Source organism: Epinephelus moara, chromosome 15, assembly GCF_006386435.1.
Source record: "Epinephelus moara isolate mb chromosome 15, YSFRI_EMoa_1.0, whole genome shotgun sequence".
Lineage (NCBI taxonomy): Eukaryota > Metazoa > Chordata > Actinopteri > Perciformes > Serranidae > Epinephelus > Epinephelus moara.
The window spans coordinates 8,072,300-8,098,641 of record NC_065520.1 but is presented as its reverse complement, the minus strand read 5'-3'; the positions used below and the strand labels follow the sequence as shown (position 1 = coordinate 8,098,641).

The 26,342-nt window shown below is 42.3% G+C and overlaps 1 protein-coding gene across 6 annotated transcripts in view; it reads left to right on the top strand.

The window, feature by feature from the left end:
• kcnh7 (potassium channel, voltage gated eag related subfamily H, member 7) overlaps positions 1–26,342 on the top strand; it is a 92,267-nt gene that overhangs the window by 37,894 nt on the left and 28,031 nt on the right. For 4 of the 6 annotated variants that reach the window (XR_007571113.1, XR_007571112.1, XM_050063101.1 and 1 more), the window contains exons 4-8: positions 6,818–7,297; positions 8,542–8,562; positions 11,257–11,280; positions 12,055–12,269; positions 19,411–19,836. Coding sequence is in view for 4 of the 6 variants with exons in the window: in XM_050063101.1 (XP_049919058.1) it covers positions 6,818–7,297; positions 8,542–8,562; positions 11,257–11,280; positions 12,055–12,269; positions 19,411–19,836 (1,166 nt within the window). In the remaining 2 variants the exon portion in view is untranslated. The remainder of the gene's footprint in view (positions 1–6,817; positions 7,298–8,541; positions 8,563–11,256; positions 11,281–12,054; positions 12,270–19,410; positions 19,837–26,342) is intronic. The other 2 variants (XM_050063102.1, XM_050063103.1) reach the window with 2 other exon arrangements.

The window sequence follows — 26,342 nt, the reverse complement described above, 5'->3', positions numbered from 1 at the left end:
ACAGAGTGAACAACCAAGACACATCGCTGTTCACACCTATGACTATCATGCGCCCACAAGCTGACCACTTGTGATGAGATATCGTTACTACCCATGTCACTTACGCTAGAAGGTCAAAGGGCTCCACGCACAGTTATTACGTCCACGCTCTTGGCTGCTTCTTGCTAGCGTGCTCCATAGTAGTCATGCTGGACTGTCTTAGACCATAGGAATAACATGTATGAACTCTGAAAATAGGTGTAGTTCTCCCTTAAAAGCACTTCTTTTCTCATGTGTGGTGCGTGAACCCGAGTCCCAGAGAGAAGTTGGCCCATGATAAGATTGGAAGAGCAAGGAAGAAGAAAGGGAGTGATAGTAATGTCACAGCCACTCATGACCTTTTACGTGTGACCTTTTCCCACATCAAGTTGTGCCTCTCGTTGACATGGCCCTATTACTATTGTTGCTCTCCCTGCTCAATGCTAACAGATACATTTGTTTAGTGTCTTGCCTCTGTAGCATAACTCTTAAAACCAGACACATCATGTAGCGCCCTCCACCTTGTGCTTTCATCTCTACTTGCAGCTGTGCACCGCAGGAATTCCCTGCTAGACAGCTCCGTTGGCATGTTGACACCAGCGTTTAGCAGACACTGATGTGTTAGCCTGCCATCATCTCAAAGGTCTGGCCCAATTATAGCTCATAGCCTGCCAGGATGGCCTGATGAACTACTGGAGCAGTGCTGGAGAGCACTCTTCCCAGAGCTGTCGGTATAATAGTGTATAATGCAATTCCCCTGCGGTGCTCTCCAGCATGTTCTTGATGCCTCCTCTCTCTTCTGTGTCTCTCTCTTTCTCCACTTCTGTCTGCGACATATAAGGCAGCAGCATGGAGGACCAGAGGTCACCTCTAGATGACTGTAATTGGATGAGGCCCTAACAGACTGCATGCCTCATGGGGTGTGTGGTGGAAAGAGTGGGAATGCGTGTGTTGAGTATATAAGCAAGTGTTGTCCGTGTGTGTGTTTGTGTGCACTGTGTGATTGTGCGTACACTCAGACTCCTGTGAAGCCATGCGTGAACGTATAAGCTTTTCAATTTGTGAGTGTGTGTGCAAGAGTGTCAGTGTCACTGATAAGGCCTTCCTCTTTCACTTTTCTATGGGAGCTAATTGCTCTGCCAGAGCACAAGGGCAGTCCCTGATGGAGCAGGACTCTATGAGTTACAGTCTATTCATGCCTATCTGAATATCTAAGTGGGAATCCCTGCAAATGTGGTGGTGAGGTCCAGATTTGTTTACAAGGTTGAGTCTCGGTGCTGGACACCGTCTCTCTCTTTCTCTGCCTACACGCAACCTCTGCCGTCGCACGGATTACCGGAGAGAGTTGGTATTTCTCAGCCTCATTTCATCATAGCCTTTACTCAGTTAACTCCAGAGACCTAGTAGTGCATTTTCGAACTGGCAGATGGACAGAGGTCACAGATCATGAATAACTCTGCATAATTTAAGTGAACATCACAGATGAACAAACTGCTACAGATGTAAATTTAACTCAATGAAACCCATGGTGCAGGAGCAACTCTATAGTGTGTGTAGGAGCAGCTGCCTTTAGACTGTGTGAGGGGATGATCCATGTGTTGCATTATCTCAACTCCCTCTGGGGGATGAGCAGCCAATCGGTGCTGCTCATCGATTGCCTTAACCGCTCAGGGACGATCCATCCATTCTGCCACGATCTTGGATTCTCCCGGCAGAGCCACTTCCACAGATCCATTAATGAGACACACATACACAAAAGAAATGGCATTGTTATTGACTACAGCTCTAGATTGCCAGTTTAAAGGGAAAAGCGGTGGGATTTATTTATTTTTCCTTTATTTGGTTTCACTTAATAACGAGATTCAGTCATCTTTAGTTAGGTAGTTTTACAGAGTGAGACTGTTTTTTTTTAAGGTTTATTCAATGTAGTAATAAAACACAAACATAGTACATGGGGTGGTTTTCATTTGAGAGAAATGAATAATAAAAATAGTAAAGAGTTGAATAAACCAATTTAAACAAAAGAGGGATGTTTTCCATTTCTTTCAATTTAATTTCCTGAAGCCTCATTAAACAGGTTATTTTTCCATTACAAATGTTTCATAAATGATACCAAACCAATTTTCAGTCATGGGGTGTCTGGCTTAAGCAATTTCTTTATAATTGCTTTTTTAGCAGCTACACTCAGTATTCCAAATAAGTATTTTGTTTTAAGCCAAAAAAGGAGTTCATCCCACGTAAATGTAAATTTTGTCCCAAATATAGTCACTAATGCCAAAAAGCATTTACTTTTGGACAGGCCCAAAACAAGTGGTAGTGGTTTGCTTGGAAGCCACAATTTCTCGGGCAGCTGGAAGAGCCTGAGTGATGAGACTTCTGAGTAGGTGTAATAAAATATCTACTAAGACTCTTCCAGCCAAACACACTCCATACAGTTTAGCTCGATATCTTCCATTGAAATTTACAATGCTTACAATCCAAGCTTCCTGTGGGATCCAACTGTTAGCTGTTAGAAATTACTTTAAGTCCTGAATCTGTCCTATCAGTACTAATAAAAACTTTCAAGAAGTTATTCTCAAACACCTTTTGACTCTTTCACATAGAACTATTTACATGATGTGCCTAAGAAATAAAAAAAAAGTAGAAAAATATTCCACTTTGGGTAAAATGCTGCAGCCGCTCATCACTGTCACTTATTACCCAGCCATCCAATCACAGTGGAGAAGGGGCGGGACAGATACCCTACCACAAAGACCCACTGTCACATCTCTGAGTGACAGTAGTGGAGGAGAAATTAGTACTGAACTCACATAGAGTGATGGGTCCGTCCTGTCTCTCGGTGTACTTCAGCCTTCCCTTCATCCAGAGCAAGTACTCTACCCTGTGCCCACATTTCACCCTCAGCAGATAGTCTGTATCGTAGCAACCAGATGCAACCAAAGCGTCTCAGCTGAAAAAACGCTGTGCCCCTTATTGTGCCTCTTATTCACAAATTAATTTGAAAAAATGGCAGTAGTACCATATATTGCACAGTTGAGCCACCCTAAATCACTGCGAGGGAAATTCTTTCATCACAACAGCCTGTCTGTTGGAGCTGGATCAAATAAATGATCTGTAATTGAAATGTTATTTAATAGCCTAATTTTTATATAAGTAATATTCCTACAGGTTTAGATTAACAATGTGATTTTGTGCCAAAGGAATTAAAGGGCAGTCCCATGTCGACGCCTGTCCCGAATATACGCCAGTTGAGTTCAGTGACTGAATCAAATAAAAGCCTGGGCTGTTTGCCAGCTCATCATAGTAGCCATTTTCGCATCAGCTTACTGCCCTCTTAAAGCTCATTCCTGCTACAAAAACTTAGCAACCCCTAAACTGGAACTTCACATACATTGTAGGTGTAGGTGTTTGCACCAGCTCCACAGAGCCGAGTGCATCCCTCAGGACAGGTCGGCTGCCTAAAAGACACACCAGCAGCTGTGAGTCTTGTTCTCTCTGCTCCATCCTGCGGGCAATGGGGAATCATTTCCAAGATAGATTTAATGTTTGGTGACAATGTTTCAACCACCTGAAGAAGACCATCAGTGGCTAAAATGTTGCCAGTCAGGTGTGCAGGTGTGTTTTATTTCTACGTGTGAAGAAGGTGCATACGATGCTGCCTCCATTTTCCTCATGTTTACTGTCACGCTCTGCTGGCACTTGTCTAATTAAGAAAAATACCATAATAAATAAAAACTGCTACTAACCCAGGCTCACTGCAATCATACTTTAATTTTCTCTCTGTGTAAATGAGTGTGGGGCAAAGTGGGGACACAGCAGAATTACCCATGTTATTCTCCAGAGCTGGTGAGTAATAGGAGGTCTGGGAGCCCAGGTAAACACTCCTTAAGGTAAAACAACCCTTCATGCAAATCAGTAAATAAGCGCCTTTACTGCACTGTTGCTTTTTATTCATTTAACGTCAGCAGAATCACAAGAACAAGAGACAGAAACAAAAGGATACAAAGCCGTCTTTGTGCCGCTTTTACCAAAGGATGAAGGTTTATTGTTCTCTTTCTACTTTTCCCTGACATCTGAATCATGCTCACATTACAGAAAGACATTTCACTCCCCAACATGGGGATCTGAAGGCCCAATTAATATTCAATGCAAATATTACTATCCCGTATCATAGCAACAAGGGCCACTGAGCGTCCATTGGTTGTGTAAAGCCGCTGGTGAGTTTTTGCAGGGAAAGAATGAGAGGCTTGGAGAGGGAGTGAGAGTGAGCACACACACAACGCGGTAACAGCACTCAAAGGGCAGCATATTCCTGCACGGTTCAGCCCTTTCAATATCACAATTAAATATAGCTACACACAATGTTGTCAGCACGCAGCATGAATGCATGACTGAATTATGAGCTAATTAAAAGATTTGTGGGGTATATGTTTATCCTCTAGGCGCAGTAATTAGAAACACAGCTCTGAGTGTGTGAGTCTTCATGAGCTACCATTCATTATTTTTCTGAGGTGTCATTTTAAGAGTTGAGGCGTGTGTTTAAATCGTACTGCCGGAAATGTGAAATGCTCGAGCTGCTTGATTAATTGGAAAAAATGTCAATTTTGTAGTATTGCGGTTGTGTGATTGCAAAACAGTTTTCCTTTGGAGGGAAAAGTGTTTGAGTCAGCCCCACTAAACAGGGCCATGCTACGCACAGACTCTTTAGAATATAAATTGGGTTTGCTGGTTTGGGATCGGCTTCAGACTGATGAATCAGATGGTATTTTTGATCAGCAGTCTTATCTGCCTCAAAGCAGAGAGCTCAGATGAAACAGAACTTTGTTCGCAATTCTTTGGCAGAAACGAAATGCCAATTCAACTGCATTTCATCTTCATTAAGATGAACCACGTGTTTAGTCACACTGTGCTGTGGATTTGAGCACTAACTTCAGATTCAGCCCTGAATCCCCAGTTAAAGGCTAATGATCATTTCTGGCATCATCAGCATCCGGATAGAGATTTAATTTAAACACACTACTCTGACCCAACAAGACTCGGAGCAGTGTGTCTAAAATTACTTTCCTTCTCTCTCCTCCCTCTCAGTCTCACCGCAATACAAGGAGTAATGAGAAAGATAAAGATTCACGCTGCTCCCTCCTGAGCTTCAAACATTCACTTTATGTTTTATTTTACCACCTATTGTGTCTCTGAATGCGTCCTCAGCTGCTCCACTTTTGCAGATGTTGTAGCAGAGCATTGCATTTGTTCAAGCAAATACACAAAGGGGACATAATGGTGTGGTTGTTTCATGAATTCAAGTGTGTGCAGCCTGTTTATATTGTAATGATTTTATGAAGGGACTTAGTTTTCACTGCGCCTCGTGGCAGTGAGACTTGTTTTCGAGAAGTGAGACAGCACTCTGATATGTATGGCATATGTTCAGCCGTCTAAATGATTCACAACATGCAGGCCGCAGTTTGCGGTCCATATGTGAAATCCTGTGCAGTCTCTCTCATGGTATGTTTGCCGATATTGTTAGATGCAAGTACACGTGACTATTTATGAATGGTGTGTGTGGATGTGTGCTGTGTGTATATAGCATAGTCTTAATTTTAACTTCACACTAAACTTAACTCTGTTCTTGTGTTTCTTTACTTTTTCTTGCATAAAATTTCCTCTGAACTACCTCCTGTCAACACTTTGTGTTACATTCCCTATCATCTCCCCAGGAGCTATCAATCACTCATTAAATCCCTGCACATTATCCTTTACAGCACTGACTCAACGCACTACTGCCATTATAATATTTCACCAAATGTCCTCCTCCATGAATAATTGAAGGAAATTGAAGATTGAACTAGTGCCTGAGGCAGAACGGGCGTTTGTTTTGATCTGCCAGGGTCTTTTTAAGATAGCTGCATTGGCAGGCTTCACCGTGCTACTGGCAAACAAGTACAAGATATCAGCAGGGAAATTGTAGACTGCTAGCAAGTTCTGCTACAAACACACCATGAAAACACAACACAAGGTCGGCGGGGGTTATGTCAATCCCACTGTCTCATTAAAAACGACCATACACACTGTTTCTGGTCTCAAAGCAGTCAAATAGCTTCTTCACAATAACTGAATGACACAGCTATCCACTGTCTTAGTATTTATGTTGATGTGTTTACCAGTTGCCCTTATGCCGGCTTTACACCAAACACCTTTTCAAGTGATGTCGCTGTCACATGCAAATTCCCAATGCTGGAATAAAATCACAAGTTTAACCCCAGTTGGTTCACACTCTTGTGACCCAAGAGTTGGTGTAAGGTGGTCATAAAACTCAGTCTGACCTGTTTTAAGTCAGTGTTTTTCCCGTCTTGATGAAAGTTTTTAGTCTTGGCTCATGCTGCACTCTCTCCAGCACCAAACAGGAAGTAGCAAACCAGTGGACATCAAACAAGGAGGGGACTCAGGGGAGGCTTTCTAGCTAAAGTAGCCAGAGTTATGTGTTTTGCAGACACGTAACAAATTGGTAATATGTCATATTTCTTAAAGGGAGTTTGGTGTAATATTTTAAAGAAACAGGATGGGAAATAATCTCAAAAGGAATCCAGCTGTTGTGACCGTGCATGATCCTGAGTCTTTGCGAAATCTTAGAGTGTGTGACTCAAACCTCACATTATCTTCAGATGTGAGAAGGTCTTTCCAAAGTCTCCTAGTGTATGGTGGCATGAGGCACTCCATATACAGTGAAACTGGTCTTCCAAAAGTGTTAGTGTGAAATAAGATGACAGTAATCTCATTCTCATTTCTCTGTCTTTGTCTTCGTCAGGGAAAGGGAGACTATTTCGTTTCCGATTCCCGGCCTTACCTCTTCTGGGCATCAGCAAGCAGTCCCTGCCCCAGGAAGACCCCGATGCCGTCTTGGTGGACTCTCCTCGCCACAGCGATGGCTCGGTGGCTACACGCGACTACCAACTTCCCACCACCCGCGAGAGCTGCAGTCCCTCTTACGCCAATGACACCCGCGCCCTCATCGGCCCCAGCCACTGTTCCACCCCTGTGTCCGGGCCTTTGGACCACTCGTCGCCCAAGGGCCCCTGGGATCGGACATACCCAGACCAGTCCATCACCCAGACCCAGCACCAGAGCAATGAGGACACGCTCATTGCGGCTCCGTCAATCCCGGGCCTCACTCCAACCGCCTCCAGAGAGAGTGTGTGCAGTATTCGCAGAGCCTCCTCTGTACATGACATGGAAGGCTTTGGGTCCAACTCCAAGATGGCGTTCAGGGACAGACACGCAAGTGAAGGTAGGAATTTTCTGCTGTACTATGCCCTTAAAGGTATAACCTGTAACGTTTCCTCATTAAAATGTCTAAAAGCGACTAGATCTATGTTATATATGTGTTGAGCTGTGTACTTGCATTATCCCAAATGTTTCCAACACTGTTCAAACCCAGAGAAATCTGTCATTTGTTCAAGGTAATGAATTTCATTTGGTCCCCTATCAATGACTTAATATCCCCTTTACCCCCTCTAGTTCTCACTTCCAGGAAAACTTAGGAAACACCAGATAATTTGAGTTTCAAACAAATACTGCAGTTGTTTTATCTGCGGCGTGTCCCACTTTATAGTTCAAGTTGTGTTATGTCACTCGGACATTTTGCAGAGTTTGACACTAAAAGATTGTTTCTACATTAACCCACTGACGGAGGAAAGTTTATCTGTGCTCACCTCAAATCTTTACATAACACATGGATATACGAAAGGACTGTGTGACATAACATAACTAATTTGAAAGTCAATTGTGGTCCAGTGCTCAGCTTACAAGTTTGATATGGAAACCTGAAACCTCCAGTGCACATTCACTGTGAAAAGACTTTTCAGTGTAGTAGTTAAACTTTTTTTTAAGTGAGAGGGACCGAGGGGATCTTAAAAAAGAAGTTTTATGAAGTACAGTATTTGTCCTTTATGTGCATGGTTTATGAGCAATGCTCTAACAAAAACACTAATTGCCCAGTGATAAAAAAAAGTGAGTTGTGATCACAGTACCCCAATTGTTGTATTTGACAATAAGGGACTTATGAAGGATTTTATTACTTGTGACAAACACTCAGTATAATTTGGCTGTATTAATGACCAAACTCCCTGTGGTCCCAAAATAGGAGACTCGAGATGTGGCATGCCAGCCTCTTAATCAGTATTATACTGAGTCACCATCTACACTGTGTGCTATTGATCTTCCCTTGAGTCTGAATCACTCATTAGCCTTTTGGCCCTCATTTGGATGAGGGTAAAAGTGCCCCAGACTGGCCGTTTCCTTCAGGCCAATCAGTCTACCCCCATAGCCTTATCTACAATCCTCATTCAAATAGCTCCCAGTGGCTGACACAGTAATATGTCTACTTCATAGTAATGAATTGTTCATGGGGACAGTAGCGGGGGGTTGATGCCAGTCCCCATTTGTCATCATGGAGGCACCAGAAATTCCTCTCTCACCTCCCCTCACTACACTTCTTCTTTCTTCTCCGATGCTGTGTTGCTGCCATCACAGACAATGGTCGCAATATTAAAGGTAACAAACAGCAGCCTGCTGCATCTTGAGCTGTCAAAGTTTAGCATGTCTACTGGATAACATAAGCTGCACAAAGCCTGCTTGTTGCATGAGATTCCCCACATGACCGAGGTTTATGTTGAGTGCAACGCCTGTGTTTGTAAGGTCTTGGGCCGGAGCCTTAAAACACTGGCACAGCACTAAATGACTTGGTCTCAGTGCACATGACCTGCTGATCCCAAGCCAGTTGCCCAGGGGAAGGCTCAGTTAAAACAACACACTGACCTCTGCACGCGCTTGCATGAAGCAATACATCTCTCTCCTGCTTTTGTTCATTGAAAAGAAATCAATGAAGCTTTATGAGATGATCCCTCCCACAGTCTGTAGCCTCTGTTTTCTTCTGTGAAACCTTGGGTTCCTTGTTGCCATGTCTTAGTGAATGAACAGAAACCTGACTGTGTTTCCACTGAAATTCGATATGCTCACACTCGTCCTTTTCCCATAGTAATTTAAATTGCAAAGGACTTGTAGCAGTGCTGATTTTGCATGCATTTCACAGCATTATCACATAGATTATAACTTAATGCATTTATGGTTAATTGTGTTTAGGATCAAATGAAGAGTTCCCAAAATGCTTTGTAAGATGAGCATCACAGTATGTAAATCTACACACAGAGCTGCCAAAGTGCTCTATTTCCTGATAAATGCCAAGGACACTAACAAAGAATAAGGGTCATCATGTCAGTGACAGCATTTGAATTTTGCATCGATGCCAGACATTGATGCTCTTTCTAAGTTAATGGGATGGACATCGCAAGTCCCACTATAACTGTTAACAAGTAGAGTTTACTGATGTTTTTATCTAAATGTGCACGTTTGTTTTCATTGCTATTGGTCTCTAAACAGATATGGCTTTGTCCAGGGGCTGTATATAACATTAGTTTAACTCTCAATACAGCCATTAAAGGAGCAGTCTGTAAAATTCAGGGTGGATTTATGGGGCATCTAGTAGTGAGGATTGCAGATTTTTAGAATTCTGTCAGTGTTCATTGTTCAAAAAGTTTTTTATTGGGAGCTGAATTATCTGCAAAGGTCTCTTCCTCTCCAAAACAGGGAATTTAAACCGGTAAAACAATGAATAGAGCAGTTTCACGATACTGATCAGTGTTTCACAGAAGGGCCGCTTGCCCAGCATCTGCTAACGTGCGCTCAGCTTATTTCTCCTTTTTTTTCTTATCCAAACATTAGGGTTGGGTACCGAAAGTCGGTGCTTATATGGACCTGTACCTATACAACTGATACCTACCAGACCGAAACAAAACGCACATTACGGTCCCTCCTTTCGGTGCTCTTTTTTTTTTTTTTTAAATGCTTTGTCTCCCTCTATTTGACGTTACACGTTACAGAACCATTCATTCATTCGTTCATTTGTTGAGTGTATATTATTATTTAAAGGCACGCTAAGCACTGTTGGGCGTCACTTCTGTTTACGTTCAACAATGTTATCAAACATAACGGAGCTAGCTCCCCCCTCCCCCCCTCCTCCTCCGTGACTCTGTCACATGAACAAGCGATAGCTGCTAGTTACCCTTGATTTACACACCTGTTCAAGGGATAGTGCACCCAACATGAAAATTCACCCATTATCTACTCACCCTCATGCCGATGGAGGATCAGGTCAAGTTTTAGAGTCCTCACAACAGTTGCTGAGATCCAAGGGGAGAGAGGGTAGCAACACAACTCCACCTAAAGGAGGCTTATGGCGCCCCAGATTCAAACGTCCAAAAACACAAAATTGAAACCACAAAATATCTCCATACTGCTCATCCGTAGTGATCTAAGTGTCCTGAAGCCCCGACATAAAAAGTTGTTTGGAAAAACGTCATTTGCACTCTGTTTTTAGCCTCACTGTAGCCTGTGGCTGTAACTGCCTCTCTGGGCACCGCGTTCATGTGTGTGTGCTTGCTTTCGCTGGTCTCGCGCTGGCTGGTTGGTACAGCCTGGACCCAAATGTTTTGGGTTTTTTTGCCATTTGCAGAGCCTGGGCTGCCTACAGAGACCGGACTTTCATAGAGTTAATATTATTGTAATGTTAATTTGTTAAGTGTTTTTTCTTATATTTTAAAACTGTTAATAGAGTTCATATACCTATTTATTTCTAGGTATTTCTAATTTGCCTCAGCAATAAATAAATGAAAACATTGTTTTTATTATAATTTTAAACTGTTATACAAAATACTCACACACTTCTGAAAGGTGGCCCATTTGTGCCACTTTTCAACCACCATATTTTGAGGTATCGATTTTAAAAGTATCGGTTCAGCACCGATATCGGAAAAACCCCAAACGATACCCAACCCTACCAAACATTCACAAGATTTTAACCAGGAGCCAGATTATCCACAGAGGTCTCCTCCTTGCCTCAACAAACAGACTTAGTGAGTTAAACCAGTAAAAACACTGAGAGGTTGCTAACTACGGTGGCCAAAGCAACAAAACGGATGGCCCTCTCTAGATCCAGTATCTGATTTGTCCGTGAAATTCAAACGCTGTCACTGACATAACGATCCTTCCTTCTTTTTTAGTTTCCTTAATAAATGCTATAATATGATTGATGAACTTGTATCCATGACTACTGACCCTGCAATCCAACCACCCCTCCACATTCCCACTCTCTCCTTTACCCCCTATTTCTTCTCTCTCCTGGTTTGCTAGTGTCTCGCTCCTGGATGGCTGGGGGTATGGCTTTGGCTTTTCCTTTTGAAGTTATTTTTCATGACTGCAATGACGTATCCTTACTGTGGCATGCATTGAAGCTGTGCATGCAATCTCTCATCCTCAGCTGTCTGTTTCTCTGTCCTTGACACTCAATCACTGTACTGTACTTTTTGAAAAGGGGGGGGGGGCAGTGTAACCTTCCCCTGCTGGCTCACAGGGCTGAATCAGCAGTTCTCTCTTTTTCACTTTTTATCACTTTCATCGGGCCTCATGTCAGTTTGTGTAGTGCTGTCACATATTGTTGAATGCTTTCACAAGAAGGCAGGGAGTTGATGTCTCAAAGTCAGTTTTTAATACGCCGTGAACGTGTAGAGACCATCGACGTGGGAGCATTTTGTTAATTCCACACACTTCATCAGACCGATAGATGGTTGGACTAACTGTGTGGAGTTGCATTCCTTGATTGTGCATTAAATCATTCTTTTCTTTCGCCAACAGTGTTCTTCATTATCTTTTCATGAGAAACTCTGAAAGGCCTGTTCACCCTAGACGAGTCAGTCGGAGGGTGTAGAGTTTATATTTCAGTATCTGTTGTATTCTCCGTGTTGTGTTGTGGTTGAACTCACTCCAAAAGTAACGGCCACCCCATGCTCACTACCCATGTCACAACAATCACAAATGATCACTAGACTGATGTCCACAATTCAGAACGTCTAGATCAACAATAGCCCAACGATGTTACAAGATGTGGCAACTTTTAATGATGACGTCCTCCCCCTGTCGCTTTTCCACCAGGCCCGCTCAGTCAGATCAAATCCAGCCTGCTCGGCTCCACGTCTGACTCCAACCTCAACAAGTACAGCACCATCAACAAGATTCCCCTCATCACGCTCAACTTCTCTGAGGCCAACAATGAGAAGAAGTGCCCCTCCCCTCCGTCCTCTGAGAAAACCATCATCGCCCCAAAGGTCAAAGACCGGACGCACAATGTCACCGACAAGGTCACGCAGGTAAGATGCTAACCAAGCGACACTCTGAGGATGTTTTCCCTTCATGTGTGGGCCTTGAATCTCTGGATTCATGTGAAACATTCTGCTAGCAAGAGCTTGTACCAGCCTGGATCCAGATTACACTGATGTGGTCGGGTAGTGTCTAGTTTTACTGCCACAAGCCTGAAGTTCTGATGTCAATACATTTAATACCTGAGTGGATCTGAAAGGATCTGAGTGCACTCGGTATCAGCTCTGATTACTGGGTGTGACAACCCACGTGATCAGAGCTAATCAGGTCTGACATTTTGAACATTTTGTTCTGCTTTTATCCCCTTCAAGTGCTAATTTCAGTCCCACAGTATCTCAAACCTGTACAGTACTTTGGAACCTGAAGGGAAGGCACTAAAGGTGTCAGAGCAGAAATCTGAACACTGGATAAAGCCAGGCTCAAAATTCTTGTTTCATTTTGTTGACATGTTCGAGTCAAAGGTTTCTACAGAGGGAATTTGAATATATCTTGTTATCACTCCATAATTCAGAAAACAGCGTGAACAGCCATTTAAAAAACATTTTTGCCATGTTTTTAGGAGTAAAATGTTTAATAAATCAGGCTATGAATGATGTATAAACAGGAGAGATTTCCGACAGAGAGAAGGAGAAAAAACACATCTTAAAAGATATGTGTTGTGAAATTGGTCCCCCCCAACGTTGACTCCATGGCTGCAGCCTTGAATAGATCTCTTATTGAAACTTCCCCGGTTGATTACCTAAATGAGCACATTTTTGTTTGTATTACAAGTTTTCCGAAATTGTATGTTTAAATATGTAAATGAGGCTGTATCTAATTTAATATGTGCATTCTGCATAAATTAAAATAAACACACATTGCCGCACTTAAAACAAAATAGAAAAGTAACTCCTACATAAAAAACAAGGACAGCTAAAATAACAATGTCATTGCAAATGTAGTTATAAATCTGTGATCTTGTTCCATAAAAAAAGTCCTAACCTGACATCTAATAACAATATATCAGCAATAATTACTGTCGCCTCATATTCCAGTCTAGTTTAGCCAAGCATATTGTGTTCAATCTCCGTGAAAATTCCCATTACACACTACAAATTTAGTTTTCCCTTTTTAAATTTAATGTGTGTGGAATCTCTCTCTCTTTTAAAAGAAATCTCTGTTTGTAAATTCTTGTTTGGAAAACGATGAAGTACAGTAATAGGCATGTATAGTTAGCATTTATCAATAATTCATACCCACACTCTTTTGTTGACTGTCTCTGATGTTGTGCAGACTGCAGTAGAGAGACATTCGAATTCAATAGTAATGTCCTTCATAAAATCATTAACTATCATCACAAATCACACTTGCGTACATTGAGCAGCCGATGAAGTCAGCAGATTGTATCCACACCCCACCCTTCCTCCCCCCGCCTGCCTCAGGATGAGTAATTGAAACTCAAGGGGTTTGATACGTAAAACGGCAGAGGTGTCTATCACTTGCGGCAGATAATCAGGGATACTCTTACCGCTGCCAGACAGTGTCCAGAGCTCGGGCCATATTTCTAGAGTTACGCACAGGGTTAGAGGTCATTCTCACCTTCCCTGCCAGAGCTGTGAGGCAGCACGGTTTAGACGAGGACTGTAAGTTAATGTATTCCCAGGAGTAGAGCGAGGCCGCCCCAAACCACTGATTAGGTCTCAGTTTTGCATTCTACCATTAATGGTGTAACGGATAAAGGGCGCAGAAGTTGACCCCTGTTCACACTAAAGGCAACTTCAGCTAAGACTGGAGCCAAAGGCAGAGCAGACCGCAGCGCACCACACTGACCTCTCCATCCAGCGTTAAAGTCAACGCTATTATTACGCAGCAGAGAGGGCGGGCTTGTTAATTTGGTTTTAATGGAATTTTGTACCACGTGGCACATGAGGACCTGAAAAACAGCTGCGGTGTAACTTCTGCTTTAGTGGAGGGAGGTGTGTGTACATAAAAATCTGTGTGTGTGTGTGTGTGTGTGTAGCACATTACTAGCGCTGCTGTGCCCCTGTGTCATCTTCTGCCTCCTTGTGTTTGCAAGTACTGCTCTGAAATGAGCTGTCAGATACATGTTTCAGTGGATACACTGGTAGCTATACCCTCCCCTCCTGCTCACTCTCTGACTGAGCATATGGTGTGTCATTCTATGTTTCACTTACTGCATGCTGTTGAGCATTAAAATAATCGTTGTAACAAATAGATTAAAAAGCCATGAGGGGACGGCGGCGTATCCCAATCTTCCACAGTTTAGATCTGCAAACAGCTCTCTCGACACCTGACTGTGAGGAACACAAAGCAACAGCAGATGTCTTGAAACTGACTCCGGACTCCTCTGAGTTCACTTGAAGCACCGATCAAGGCGTCAGAACAGACACGCTCTCTCCTTGCCTCGGTGCCTCACAGCTACAACAGGCAGATGGAGGGTTAGCTGGTCAGCTCGTAAAGAAAGCAGAGTTTCAGCTCACATGCTGATTCTTACATTTTGAACGTCTCAGTGCATGCAGCTCGTGCACACATGAGTCTTAGATGCCCACGACTTTCCATTAATGTCTCATTTTAAACATCCTGGGGTTATCTGAAGCTGGATGTGGAATTACACCAGTGGTACATGCATAATTTTTCATGATAGAAGCCACGTGACAAATGAAACATGAAACAACACTCCACTCTTATAAATAATAGCCCAGCCCTGACAGTGTAGAAGAACAGGAGAAGGGGAGAAAGCTAAAGCTCATTTGCATATTGTTTGAAGCCAAGCCAAACACACAACGAGCCCTCCATTATCCCACAAGAGAGTTCATTTGCGCCAAGTGCACATAGCATACAGTAGGTAGGTTAAATAATTGAGATGGGATCTTTTATTTAGAAACAGATTGGCTACAACACGTTAATCCAGAACTGTCATTCTGCCAACCAACCAACTCCTCCCAGGCTTCCCACCAGGCCGAGGGGTAATGTATCCATGGTGGCAGGCGCTGCTGGTGCAGTGCAGAGTTACCATCTTGTTTGTATCATCACTAATGATCATAAACTGCTTGACAGCAGAGCAATGTTTGTGCGAGGACTTCAACACTTTGGGCCACATGCAGCAACATCCTCTTACATTTTGAGTTTTCTCCTAATTAACTGTTAAGAGAAAAAATAAGAGAGGTCAAAGTCAGATGCATCAAACATTCTTAACTATCCAAATATGCTCTTAACTCAGTGCACAGAATGATGAATCCCACTTGATCATAAGTAAACTACTAGCATAAGTAAGTCGTTGGTGTATGAATGGTAAGAAGTTGGTATATTTATCATTGAAAAAAATTAGCAGAACAATCTCAGGTTTGAGCTTCAGATCATTTTCATCATAAGATTAAGAGATTAAAACACAGCTTCCCAAATGAAGATTTTCCATCATCACAAGTGCAAATGTTGACTCATTTTGCCTGGATGATACTCCTGTATTAAGTACATTATCCATATTGGATGCTCGTTTAATCTGCCTGTACTGATCAACCCTTGTACTTAAGTATTAAAAGTGAAAGACCGCAGTGCAGAAAAATGTTCGTCAATTTAATACATCAGAAATAATTAAAAGGAAATGCAGCAATTCCTCATAAGTTAGGAGCTAAGACCATGAAATCTTTTTGCATAAAATTATCAAAAGAGTCACCAATTAATTTTTTTTTTATCAGTCAACTACTTTCAGCTACACTTGTATGTTTTCATATGATTTGTGTATAAAGATCATAATTTGTGAAGTAACTGAAGTTATTAAATAATTTTTGGGGAGTAAAAAGTACAGTAATTCCCTTTTAAGTGACGTTGAGAAGTAGAAAGTGGCATGAGATTAAAATACTCAAGTAAAAGTACTTCAAATTTGTCCGTGTACAGTGTTTGTGTAAATGTACTCAGTCAGCATTGACCTTCTGTTAAGCCTTTGTGATGGTCCAACGGCTGTCGGAGTAAGCATGGAGCCCACACTGTAACTAACTGCACTCTTATGAAATATTATTGTATTGTTGGAAAAATGAAACAGTGATTCCAGAGAGAAGCAGACAGAGGGGTCTACAGTCTGTGTTTGAAGGATATATCCAGGATGTCAAACTGATTCAGCAGCAACAACAGGTTAAAAAGACAAAGATAGTTAGAAGCTAAAGCCGAACTATAGGCTACAGATCACAGTGTAAAAGTGAACCACCACATCACAACAATGAATATAAAGGGAAACTTTGCTGATATTGAACCAGCTGTGTGGCATCGCAGTGTGTGCAGGATATTGAACCAGCTGTGTGGCATCGCAGTGTGTGCAGATGAATGGTGTTTGGCTTCGACCTCCGCTGCCAGACAGGCAGGGATCTCCAGGGGAAGAAGTCATCTGCGCACACTGCAATGACACACAGCTGGTTGAATATCAGCAAAGTTTCCCTGCTTCCCTTCACTGGTTCCTGTACAGCAGGGGCAGTCTTTGTTCCACTGTTACAACCATTAAAAATAAAAAGCAGCATGTGTATACATTCAGTAGGCTATATCTTCAGTAGCTAGCTAGCTAACCCTACATTTTTCAGGGTTTGATTTTGGTTTTGGAACAGGGAAGAAACGTATATCTTTTTCCAGCCTCTCCAGGTAACAAGTATCACTAATGCACGACGTGCCCCAGGCACAACATTTAGCCTCAAATCCACAAAACCAGCCTGAAAATGAAGGAAGTCTGAAACGATTGCATTAGAGTCAATGGAGCACAGCTGCGTTGTTGACCCTGGTCTGAGCCAGCCTGATGCTACGTTATGATTGGCCAGTCTGCTTCCGAGGATGGGACTAAGCAAAGGGTCGATTGGGATCAATAGACCTATGGAAGTATTTCTTTAGCCTGCAAATTCAACATTCTAATCATTATAATTACTCTAAAACGTGATAATATAAGTGAGGGGCAAAAATAAGAAAACAATGGCAAATCCCAGAAGTCATAGGTGACGTAAGAACAAATCATGGATACGAACAAAAATATGAGGATCTGTTTCTGGATCGCTGCCTGCATGAGACATGTTGGTTGATACAAGGTGTGTTTTTTCAGTCCATTAAACATATATGTGCAAGCTGTTCTGTTTCTTCGTACCTCTTTCTCTGCCATGTCTAAGAGAAATCAATTTAAGGATACAGAAATCTAAGCACATTTTTTTGAAAGTCAACAGCAGTTACACATTGTGTCGTGACCGTAATGAAACAAGCAGTGGGAACACCTGCTTTTAATGAAGCAGCAGCCTGATGAATAATAGAACACGTTGCCTTTTGTCTGTCCTTTGGTTTCTGATCGATTGCAAAGGTTATCCCATATCAGAGGGTAAAAGCGTTTGACCCTCCCCACTGCACAGAGGGCAGGAGTTTCTAATAACCAATTCAATTATTAACACTTCAGCGTTTTCATGCTATACATCATCTTTCTGTCCCTCAGTCCTCTCCTCTCAATCACAGGGGTTATGAAGGCGACCAGGGCAAAGATAAAGCGACATGTGATGGGTACAGAATCTTTTCAGTTTCATTCTCTCTCTCTTACCGGTACACAGTAATTGTCTCTCTGCCCTTCTCCCTCCTGTACTCTATCTACCTCCCTGTCTTCTCATTCCTCCTTAGAGCTACAATAATCAGCAGTGAACGAGCCATGCCCTGAAAATTCCTGGCCATTGAAGTGTCAGACACTTAGATGAATAGATGTATCCTCTGCCCGCGCCTATAATTACTTCCAAGTCATTGAGACTCTTATCCGAAATGGTCCATGACGCTGCTGTAATATTGATGTTAAAAGCTATTCAGGTATATATGGTAACTGCAATAACAGAGATAATGATAGTGACATCCTGGCTCACTGGAATGGATTATAGCTCCGTCCTCCATGCAAAACACTTTTAGGGCTTTATGCATGCACTTGTTTTGTAGAGTTGTTTTCTTCATGCTGATTTTTTTCTTTCCTCAAAGAGAGTTCTCTGTTCAAATGCCAAGTCAGGAACAACTTCCCAGATATTTTTGTCACACAAGTAAACACGTTAAATGTTATCCCCACAACGGCAGCTGTAATCTTAGGATTTTCTGAAGGTTATTAAACCATGGCAGCCTGCTCCTATATGGAATATGTGAAATAAAAATATGCTTAATTGAAGACTAGGAGCCTTTTCGTTCATCCTTCACTTAGCACATGCATGATTTATTTGGGAGGGCGGGGAATTTGTGCCTCAAGTAATCAGCTCATGCGAGGTTTCCTTGTCGTCGGGAGCTGATGTTGAAGTGCATTAGGATTGTACAGTATGTACAGTCGTGGCACTGAAGTTCAACTCCCACAGCCAGATTACTCACATATCAATAAACATGACCTTTCCTTGACCTAATCTTCAGTCGTATGTCATAATGCAATTTCACATCTCAGCACGCACATCAATGTAATAGCACGGAAATGCTTGTTGGCTTATATTAAACTGTATTTACATGTTACTGAATTTAACATATTTTCTTGAACCATGAGGCATGTTTAAGATTCTTCCGCTGCTCGTCTACATGGGAAATGTATGCAGAAATACTGTACAGGGGGAAATTTGAGGATATTTGATTTATTTACAAGACCATCATTGTGCAACTAAAGCAGTGGTTCTCAAATATTTTAGTCATGCCCCTCTTCAGAAGCGGAAACCTTTAGTTTCTGCTGAAAGAAGAAGAGGGATGACTTAAAACCACAGGGGACACACCCCCCTCAACACAACATCAAATAGTGGAGGGCCTTTGACGAAATTTAAACCTTAAATCAATGCAAAAAAGGCAGAAATTGGTGCATAAAAGATCGCAAAGAAAGTGTTTGACAACCAAATATTTTCTTGTGGAGGACCCCTAAACCCCCATCTCATATGTTCCCTCCACCCAATATTGAAATGAAACCTACACCCTTGAGCTTCTCGTGATAAGTAAACACTGATCTTCATGTACAAATGAGTGAATTGCCCCTTTAAAGCAAGACACTCGGCTCTGAAGAGAAAAATCTGCAGCACCATTGTATCAGGCTTTTTTTTTCTCACCAGAAAAATGAATCCTTCACTTTGATAAAACTTCAGTGGAGTAAGTTGATAAATTCTCTGTCCCCCTCCTCAGGTTCTTTCTCTGGGTGCAGACGTGCTGCCTGAGTATAAGCTCCAAACACCACGCATGGACAAGTGGACCATCCTTCACTACAGTCCCTTCAAAGCAGTGTGGGACTGGCTCATCCTGCTGCTGGTCATCTACACCGCCATTTTCACACCCTACTCTGCTGCCTTCCTCCTCAACGACATCGAGGAGCAGAGGAGGCGGGAGTGCGGCTACTCCTGCTCACCCCTCAACGTGGTGGATCTGATAGTGGACATTATGTTCATCGTGGACATCCTTATAAACTTTAGGACCACGTACGTCAACACCAACGAGGAAGTGGTCAGCCACCCGGCCAAGATTGCCATCCACTACTTTAAAGGCTGGTTCCTCATAGACATGGTGGCTGCCATCCCGTTCGACCTGCTCATCTTTGGCTCAGGATCAGATGAGGTGAGAGGGGGTAATCAGTTACTTAGTCATGCTGTACGGGCAGCCTGGGTCGTGAGTGATAGTCGTGTAGACTCAGAGGAAGCTTATTGTTATTGGACATGCTGAATATTTTGTGGTCAATGTGTTTTCTCTGCAGTACAGTACGCAATTTTATTCATCACAACAATCCATACAGTAACCATCTGCAGTTCGATACCACTGAAGTGCCGCAAGTTAAATGAAAGTAGGATTTATAATGCTTCTGAGACGGCGATAGTTGCCTGCTAAAAGCACCTTTGTTCGCCCCCTCTGGCAGTGAGAGTAATGAAACAAACATTGTCAGTGCATACTTATGACACATCCTGTCAGGTGAGCTGTTTGTGTTTTGTGTGTCTCATGTTTACACGGCTAAGGGCTTATATATTCTTAGCGTTCGAGAAAGACACGGATGGAGCCTCCTCTCTGTACCCTGCGTTCATTTTATGTGCATGTTTTCTGAAAGCTTACAGATGCGGGTAAAACGGGGCAGTACCACAGCAAAGAAATTTAAATAATGGTGGAACTGACCAAGCAGTAATATAGTGAAAAGAAATCTCTATCCACATGTCAGGATGTGTATATTGGCCATGCAGACCACCATCTTCAACAACGCTGCCTCCGTTTAAAGGTACAACACTACGACCTCCTCCACTGTCGCCTCATTTGTTGTGTGGAACTTTTCACTCTGCAATGTGTTGGCTGTATCTATGCCATCATAAAGGACGCATGAAAGTATGAGGGCAGGGGCGTTTATAAAGTTTGAAACGGATGTATCTATTTTTGTATGTCAAGGGAGTATTAATGAGCCTAAACTGGTTTGTAAAAGTGGTGGTTGCCAGTGCTGCATCGCTTCATGTATTCGACCTGTCACCATACACTTAAGCCACTCATGATTCTTCTTGAGCCTACTCTGAAATGGGAGCTAAAAGAAGTCCCTCAAAATGGCATTTTAAGAACTACGACTATAACTACTACTACTATTTGAGACCACAAACTTTTTCACCTTGCAAAGCCGAGTCCCTCCTTGGTTACTCCTGTGTCATGATATGAAGCCAGAGCTCCAGCAGTCATGTTTTTGAGCTGTTTAGACGACTAAAGCAATCTGACGCTGGGCTGTCACATCTGCTTCCCTCCGCTCTCTTTTCATCAGCGCCAGACTGGACGGCCCCGGGCAATCCAAATCAGTTAAAAAGGTCTCAGCCTCCCTAACCACTCTGCCTGTGAGAAACTATTTTGCTCGTGATGTGTGTCTGAGGGAGATGGCTCTGCAAGTTATCTAATGCTCAGAGAGAGCAGTTTAGAGAGTGCAGTAACAGTCATTATGAGCCTACACTGCAATGCTTACCTTTATATTTAGATCCTACTGTACTTTTGAATATTAATAAGTTAAGTGAAATGCAATTCGATGTCAGTCTGACACCTAGTTTCAGTTTTCAAATTATGGAGGAGCTAAAGCGTGCAGAGGAGAACACAGGCTACTGATTTGTGTTACAGTGCCAGATGCTAAGATGTGTGATGTGACACCCCCTCCCCCAAAACACACACTCAAAACATCCCAGATTGATGTGTGTGTTGAGGGCGAGGCCTCAATGTCAATTCGTTGGTTTGCAGAGTCATTTTTTACCATTAGGTGTGTGTTCCTGTGAGGGGGTCCATGGTTTGAGGCCATCAGTGAGTGGCAGGTGAAGAAAAAAGAGCAGACAGCCGAGCGACGCCACAGCACGATGTATGTCCTCGTCATAGAGCTAGATGACTGGTGCAGTGACAGAATGTGTGTTCCCGTTACAGCTCGTGTCAAAAGCACACAGTGACGGGATGAGTGGCGAAAAAATGTTGTATTTTTAGCTCCTCCAATCACCAGAACAAACTGAAAATATCACATCCATGTACACTTTTAGTTCCTGTCTTTAAGGTGTGTTATTTTAGCTCTTTGTGCAGAGACAGATACTATTTTTAGACATAATCTCGTGCACCTTTGTTGCCTGGAAACCGACAATACGGTATGATTCCTTTTTTTTTTTTTTTGCTGATTTCATTAGAAACATGGCAGGTTGAAATCTCCCGTGAGAGCTTCTTGTCAGTGCTGGATTTCTGCTCTGCAGGATGGCAAATGAAAAGAAATGGTGCGGTGCTGAATTTACCTGCAGGAGTCATTTGAGCTCCTCCATCATTTTCATATCAATGTCCTGTTGTGATAAGATGAGATTGTTTGCCTATTATGTCCATGTTCATGTGTTTATAGTTTCCAAATTTGAGGTAATGGCAAATTACGTCGGCTCAGAGTTAAAATGTGCTCTAAACCAGAATGCAAATATTATTTTCAGGGTAGAGTTGATGCACATTAACGACTAAACTAAGCAAAGACACTCTTTATCCAGAATGTCTCAGGGCATGTGTGATTTTACTTTGAAATCTCTTTCAGTTCTCCGTAATAAATTAACAGACATTAGTCCACAGTCACGCTTTATTTGTTGTCAATGAAGCAGTTCCAGAAAATTGCTCATGTCAATAATTATTATTGATTGGAGCTTATCCTGGGACGAGAGCTATTTATGCTCACAAATATTAAATTCAGCTTTTCAGCTCAAAGTGAACCACGTCCCCTTTTTATGGCAGATTTTTCATATGTATTTTAATGCAAATTGAAATAGCTTTTATTGAATTCAACCCCACCCTCCCCTCGCATTTAGACTCTGTCTTTGTTTTGTCACATTGTAACATGTGCATTATTTTTCGCCTTTGGTTGAAGCAAACTGGACAGAAATTCACTCCAACTCTATCATGCTGCAAAACCTGCAGCAGCGGCTGAGCTAAACAAAGAAGAAAGAGGAGGCAGGTTCATTGTAACAAGCAGCCCCCTCAATCTCACTTTTGCCCTGCTGGAATTGTGGAAACAGTCAGAATAGACACAGACTTATGTTAAAAAATCTTTTTACTCAGACAGTATTATTGTTTGTTTTATTATTAGAGTAGATGAATAAGCAAAGTAATATTGCTGACTTGTTCTGTGACCTGTACAGCTCCAGTGCACAGAGGGAATATGACCATTTTTGACATTTTGACATCATTCGGGCTGTAAGAAACATTGTTAAAGCTGCAGTAATCAATATTTTCATATTAACAATGGATTACATGACCGTGTGTGTGTGTGAAAGGTGAGAATCATCAGCAGCTCTGCTGTTCCCCTACAGCATCTCCCAGCATATTGTTTTGGTTTCTTGGCTGTGGTTCAGTCTTGCTGTTCTCATCAGTGTTGTGTTCTGCTGCAGCAGGTCACTGTTTCAGGGAGAAAGCTCCAAAAATTTAATGTACCCTATTTACCCAACACCAAACAGCAGACAGACAAAGTTAGCAACCAGCTGGTGAACATAGTGGAGCATTTCACAGCTTAAGGAAGGGTGACTGCAGGTCCTTAAAACGACTTGCAGTGTCTTTAATTCAATTCTATAAATATGTAGGGCCTTAAAACTCAACAGATAGTCTTAATAATAATCACAAATATTATCTAATTTCATGTATCCATCTTTTAATTGCTTTTTGTCAAAATGAGTCAAGCTCTTGTGTTAAAGTTGACATTTCTGATGTTAGAAATCTTTAAACCTACCATTGCACCTAATACTGTCTTTTTGCTTTATACTTATACACAAAAAATGTAGTATATAAATATATTCCTATCGCCTATAAAACCCGCCTCTGCACAAGACTAAATATATTATAATTTATATTTACCTGCACTGCTGGAATAAGAGATATTTGATTAGTCCAAAAATCTGTTTAAAATGATCTTAAAAATATCTTAGAAATCATTCAATTTAAGTGTCTGATACCTATAGACTCCCTTTAAAGAGCCAGATATTCTTCTCAGTAGGTGGTGGAGACCAAAACAGAGCTGAAAGTTAAGTGGATATTGCACTTATATTCATCAGATGTGCGCAAACATGACCCCAAATACATGCTAACATCGCGGTATCTCCTGGGTGTGTAAGTGCGTAACTGTTTGCTATATCAACTCAAAAAATAGTAATATGTCAATATTGTGTTTACAGCTTCTGCTGCCCACATTGTTGTTGATGAGGTTTACTATGCAGGATTTTTTTATTACTGTTTGTAAACAGTATTGCCAGCCAAAGTGAAAGTATAAGCTAGCCCCAGATTCCCTCCGTTTGGGGTTTCGCCTGGCTATATTTGCATTTTTCAGTGCTGTGTCTGCAAGTTTTTTTTTTTTTTTGCATCCTCTTACAGTCCTACAACTGAGTCTCTGCAGATCGATACACCCCTACATACATAAGTGATGATTAAGAAGGATTAGTTCTGTATTAAACTCTACATTGCTTTTTAGGAAAATCCTATATCATTAGTGCAAAGTAAAATCAGATGAGAAATGTTCCCATGAGTCAAAAAACTGGTGGCAGGAGTTCCAAATGTGCCCAGAGACTAAGCTTTATTAGTGTCAATCCAATGTCAACTTTATACACAGTTTTATAAGAGAACACCTGTAATATTTGACAGCTTGTTGTGCCCACATACACAGAGTCAGAAGGTTACAGCCTAACTTCAGTTGACTCTTGGTGGTTTAAAGTGGCCAGGCGAGCCTGGAAAGCCACAGTGGCAGATGGCCAGAGGGATATTCAGCGGATATGTTTTATACAGCTGGTTGCTAATGGGAGCTTTAGCCTGGCTCCTCAGCCCCAAACGCCTCCGACTTACTGTAAGCCCAGATTTTAATCAACATTACACTGTGTGGGCCACATCATACAGCGTGCGCTGTGTCATCTGTGCAGGTCACTCAGATAGAGTCAGCAGCACTACACCTAAGGCAGTGCATGCTCACAGACGATGGATAATTTAGGGCTCATCTGTTCCTATATATGATTCATTCACTGTTCGCTCAGTTGTCAGTGAAAGGGCGCGCTGGCCGGATGCACAGCAGTGAATGATGGCGGTGATTTAGGGGTGAGATTGGGAGGACGGAGGCTCATTAATGGACCCATCAGAAGCAGCTACTGCGCTCTTCCTCACCATGACGGAGACACACTCCACCTCATGAATCATCTTCTTTACAGAAAAACTCCACCAGCCCCTTTCCTGCTTCTAATACTTTGAATAAGACGCGTTATATTGACTCACCTGTTCATGAGGCCGAAATGAGGACACGTAGATGAGAGGTAGCACAACTTCTGCAGAAGGCTGTGGGTAATGATTTCCCCAAGGATATTAGGATAATTGTCAGGCGTGATAGGGAGTGGTAGTACCTATTAGCATTCTTACTTCTTGTGTTTACAGATTGCATGACACTAATAGATCAGGACTCTTGTTATGGCTGTATGTTGCCCCGCTCTCCACAACTCCCCTCCCATAGACTGTCTTAATTTAGTCAGGCTAGAAAATTGAGACGGGAGGATTAAAGTGCTTTAAATTAAACAGAACAGAAGGTCGTGTGTGTACGTTGTAATGTATGCGTGTGTGTGTGTGTGTGTGTGTGTGTGTGTGTGTGTGTGTGTATTCTGTGGGGCTGCTTAGATGCTGTTTTCTTCCCACTGACTGGCTTTGAGGCTTTGTCAAAGGTTCCAAGCAGCTGATATTTATGTTTTTTTAGAGCTAATTTTGCCATTGTCATATGCAGTTATTCAAAAGTGCTTTATCATCAGCCAAATGAATGAATCACCAAACTCTCCCCTCTCACATACGCGTATTTGCATACCAGTCTGTTCCACCAAAGCCACTTGCATACTGACTGTATGATTTGCAGAGCCATAGGCAGCCCTGTCTCCGTCAGTGAAGTTGTGTTGACACTCAGGGACGCTGAGACCTTGAAAGATTTGTCTGCAGCAGGAATCAGGAATGATCCAGGAGTGATCCACTGTCTAGCCTGTGTGTCTCGCATGTGTAGTGTTTGTGAATAAGATTAAGCATTCCTAAGCTACATATGTTTTTGAATCTCTACTGAGCCGATCGTCCTCATGACCCTGACCCTGACCCTTGACCCTGAAAGAAGACAAACAACTTGTTCACTTTGATTGCAGGGAACGCTGTTATCAGTGTCTACTGACATACTTGACATACTGGTCACATTTGGAAATTTACATTGTACCTTATTGGGACAGTAAAAGGTCACATTTTCAATCATTGACTGAATATATCCAGGGTTGGGTCCCAAACTTGGTACTTTTAAGAGTACTGGCCGAATTATGTTGGCACTACTGAGTACCGATTCATGTTAAATCAATTGGTGCCAAATTTCTGTTCCTGAAAGCACAAGTGGGTGAGATGGTGCACCACTTTCCAGCGTGGTCAGGGGAGCCACTCAAGACAATTTGGGACAGGAAAAAAAACAGGTCTCAGCAGGAACGTGGTTCAGTGGTGCCAGGTGGAAACCTTCCCCATGTCGACTACACACGTCAGCATTTTTCACTCACACATTTTTCACTACAGATACGCTCTCATTCTAACCTATGCAGCTGTCTGCACTCTCTCTGTTCAGGCTGGTG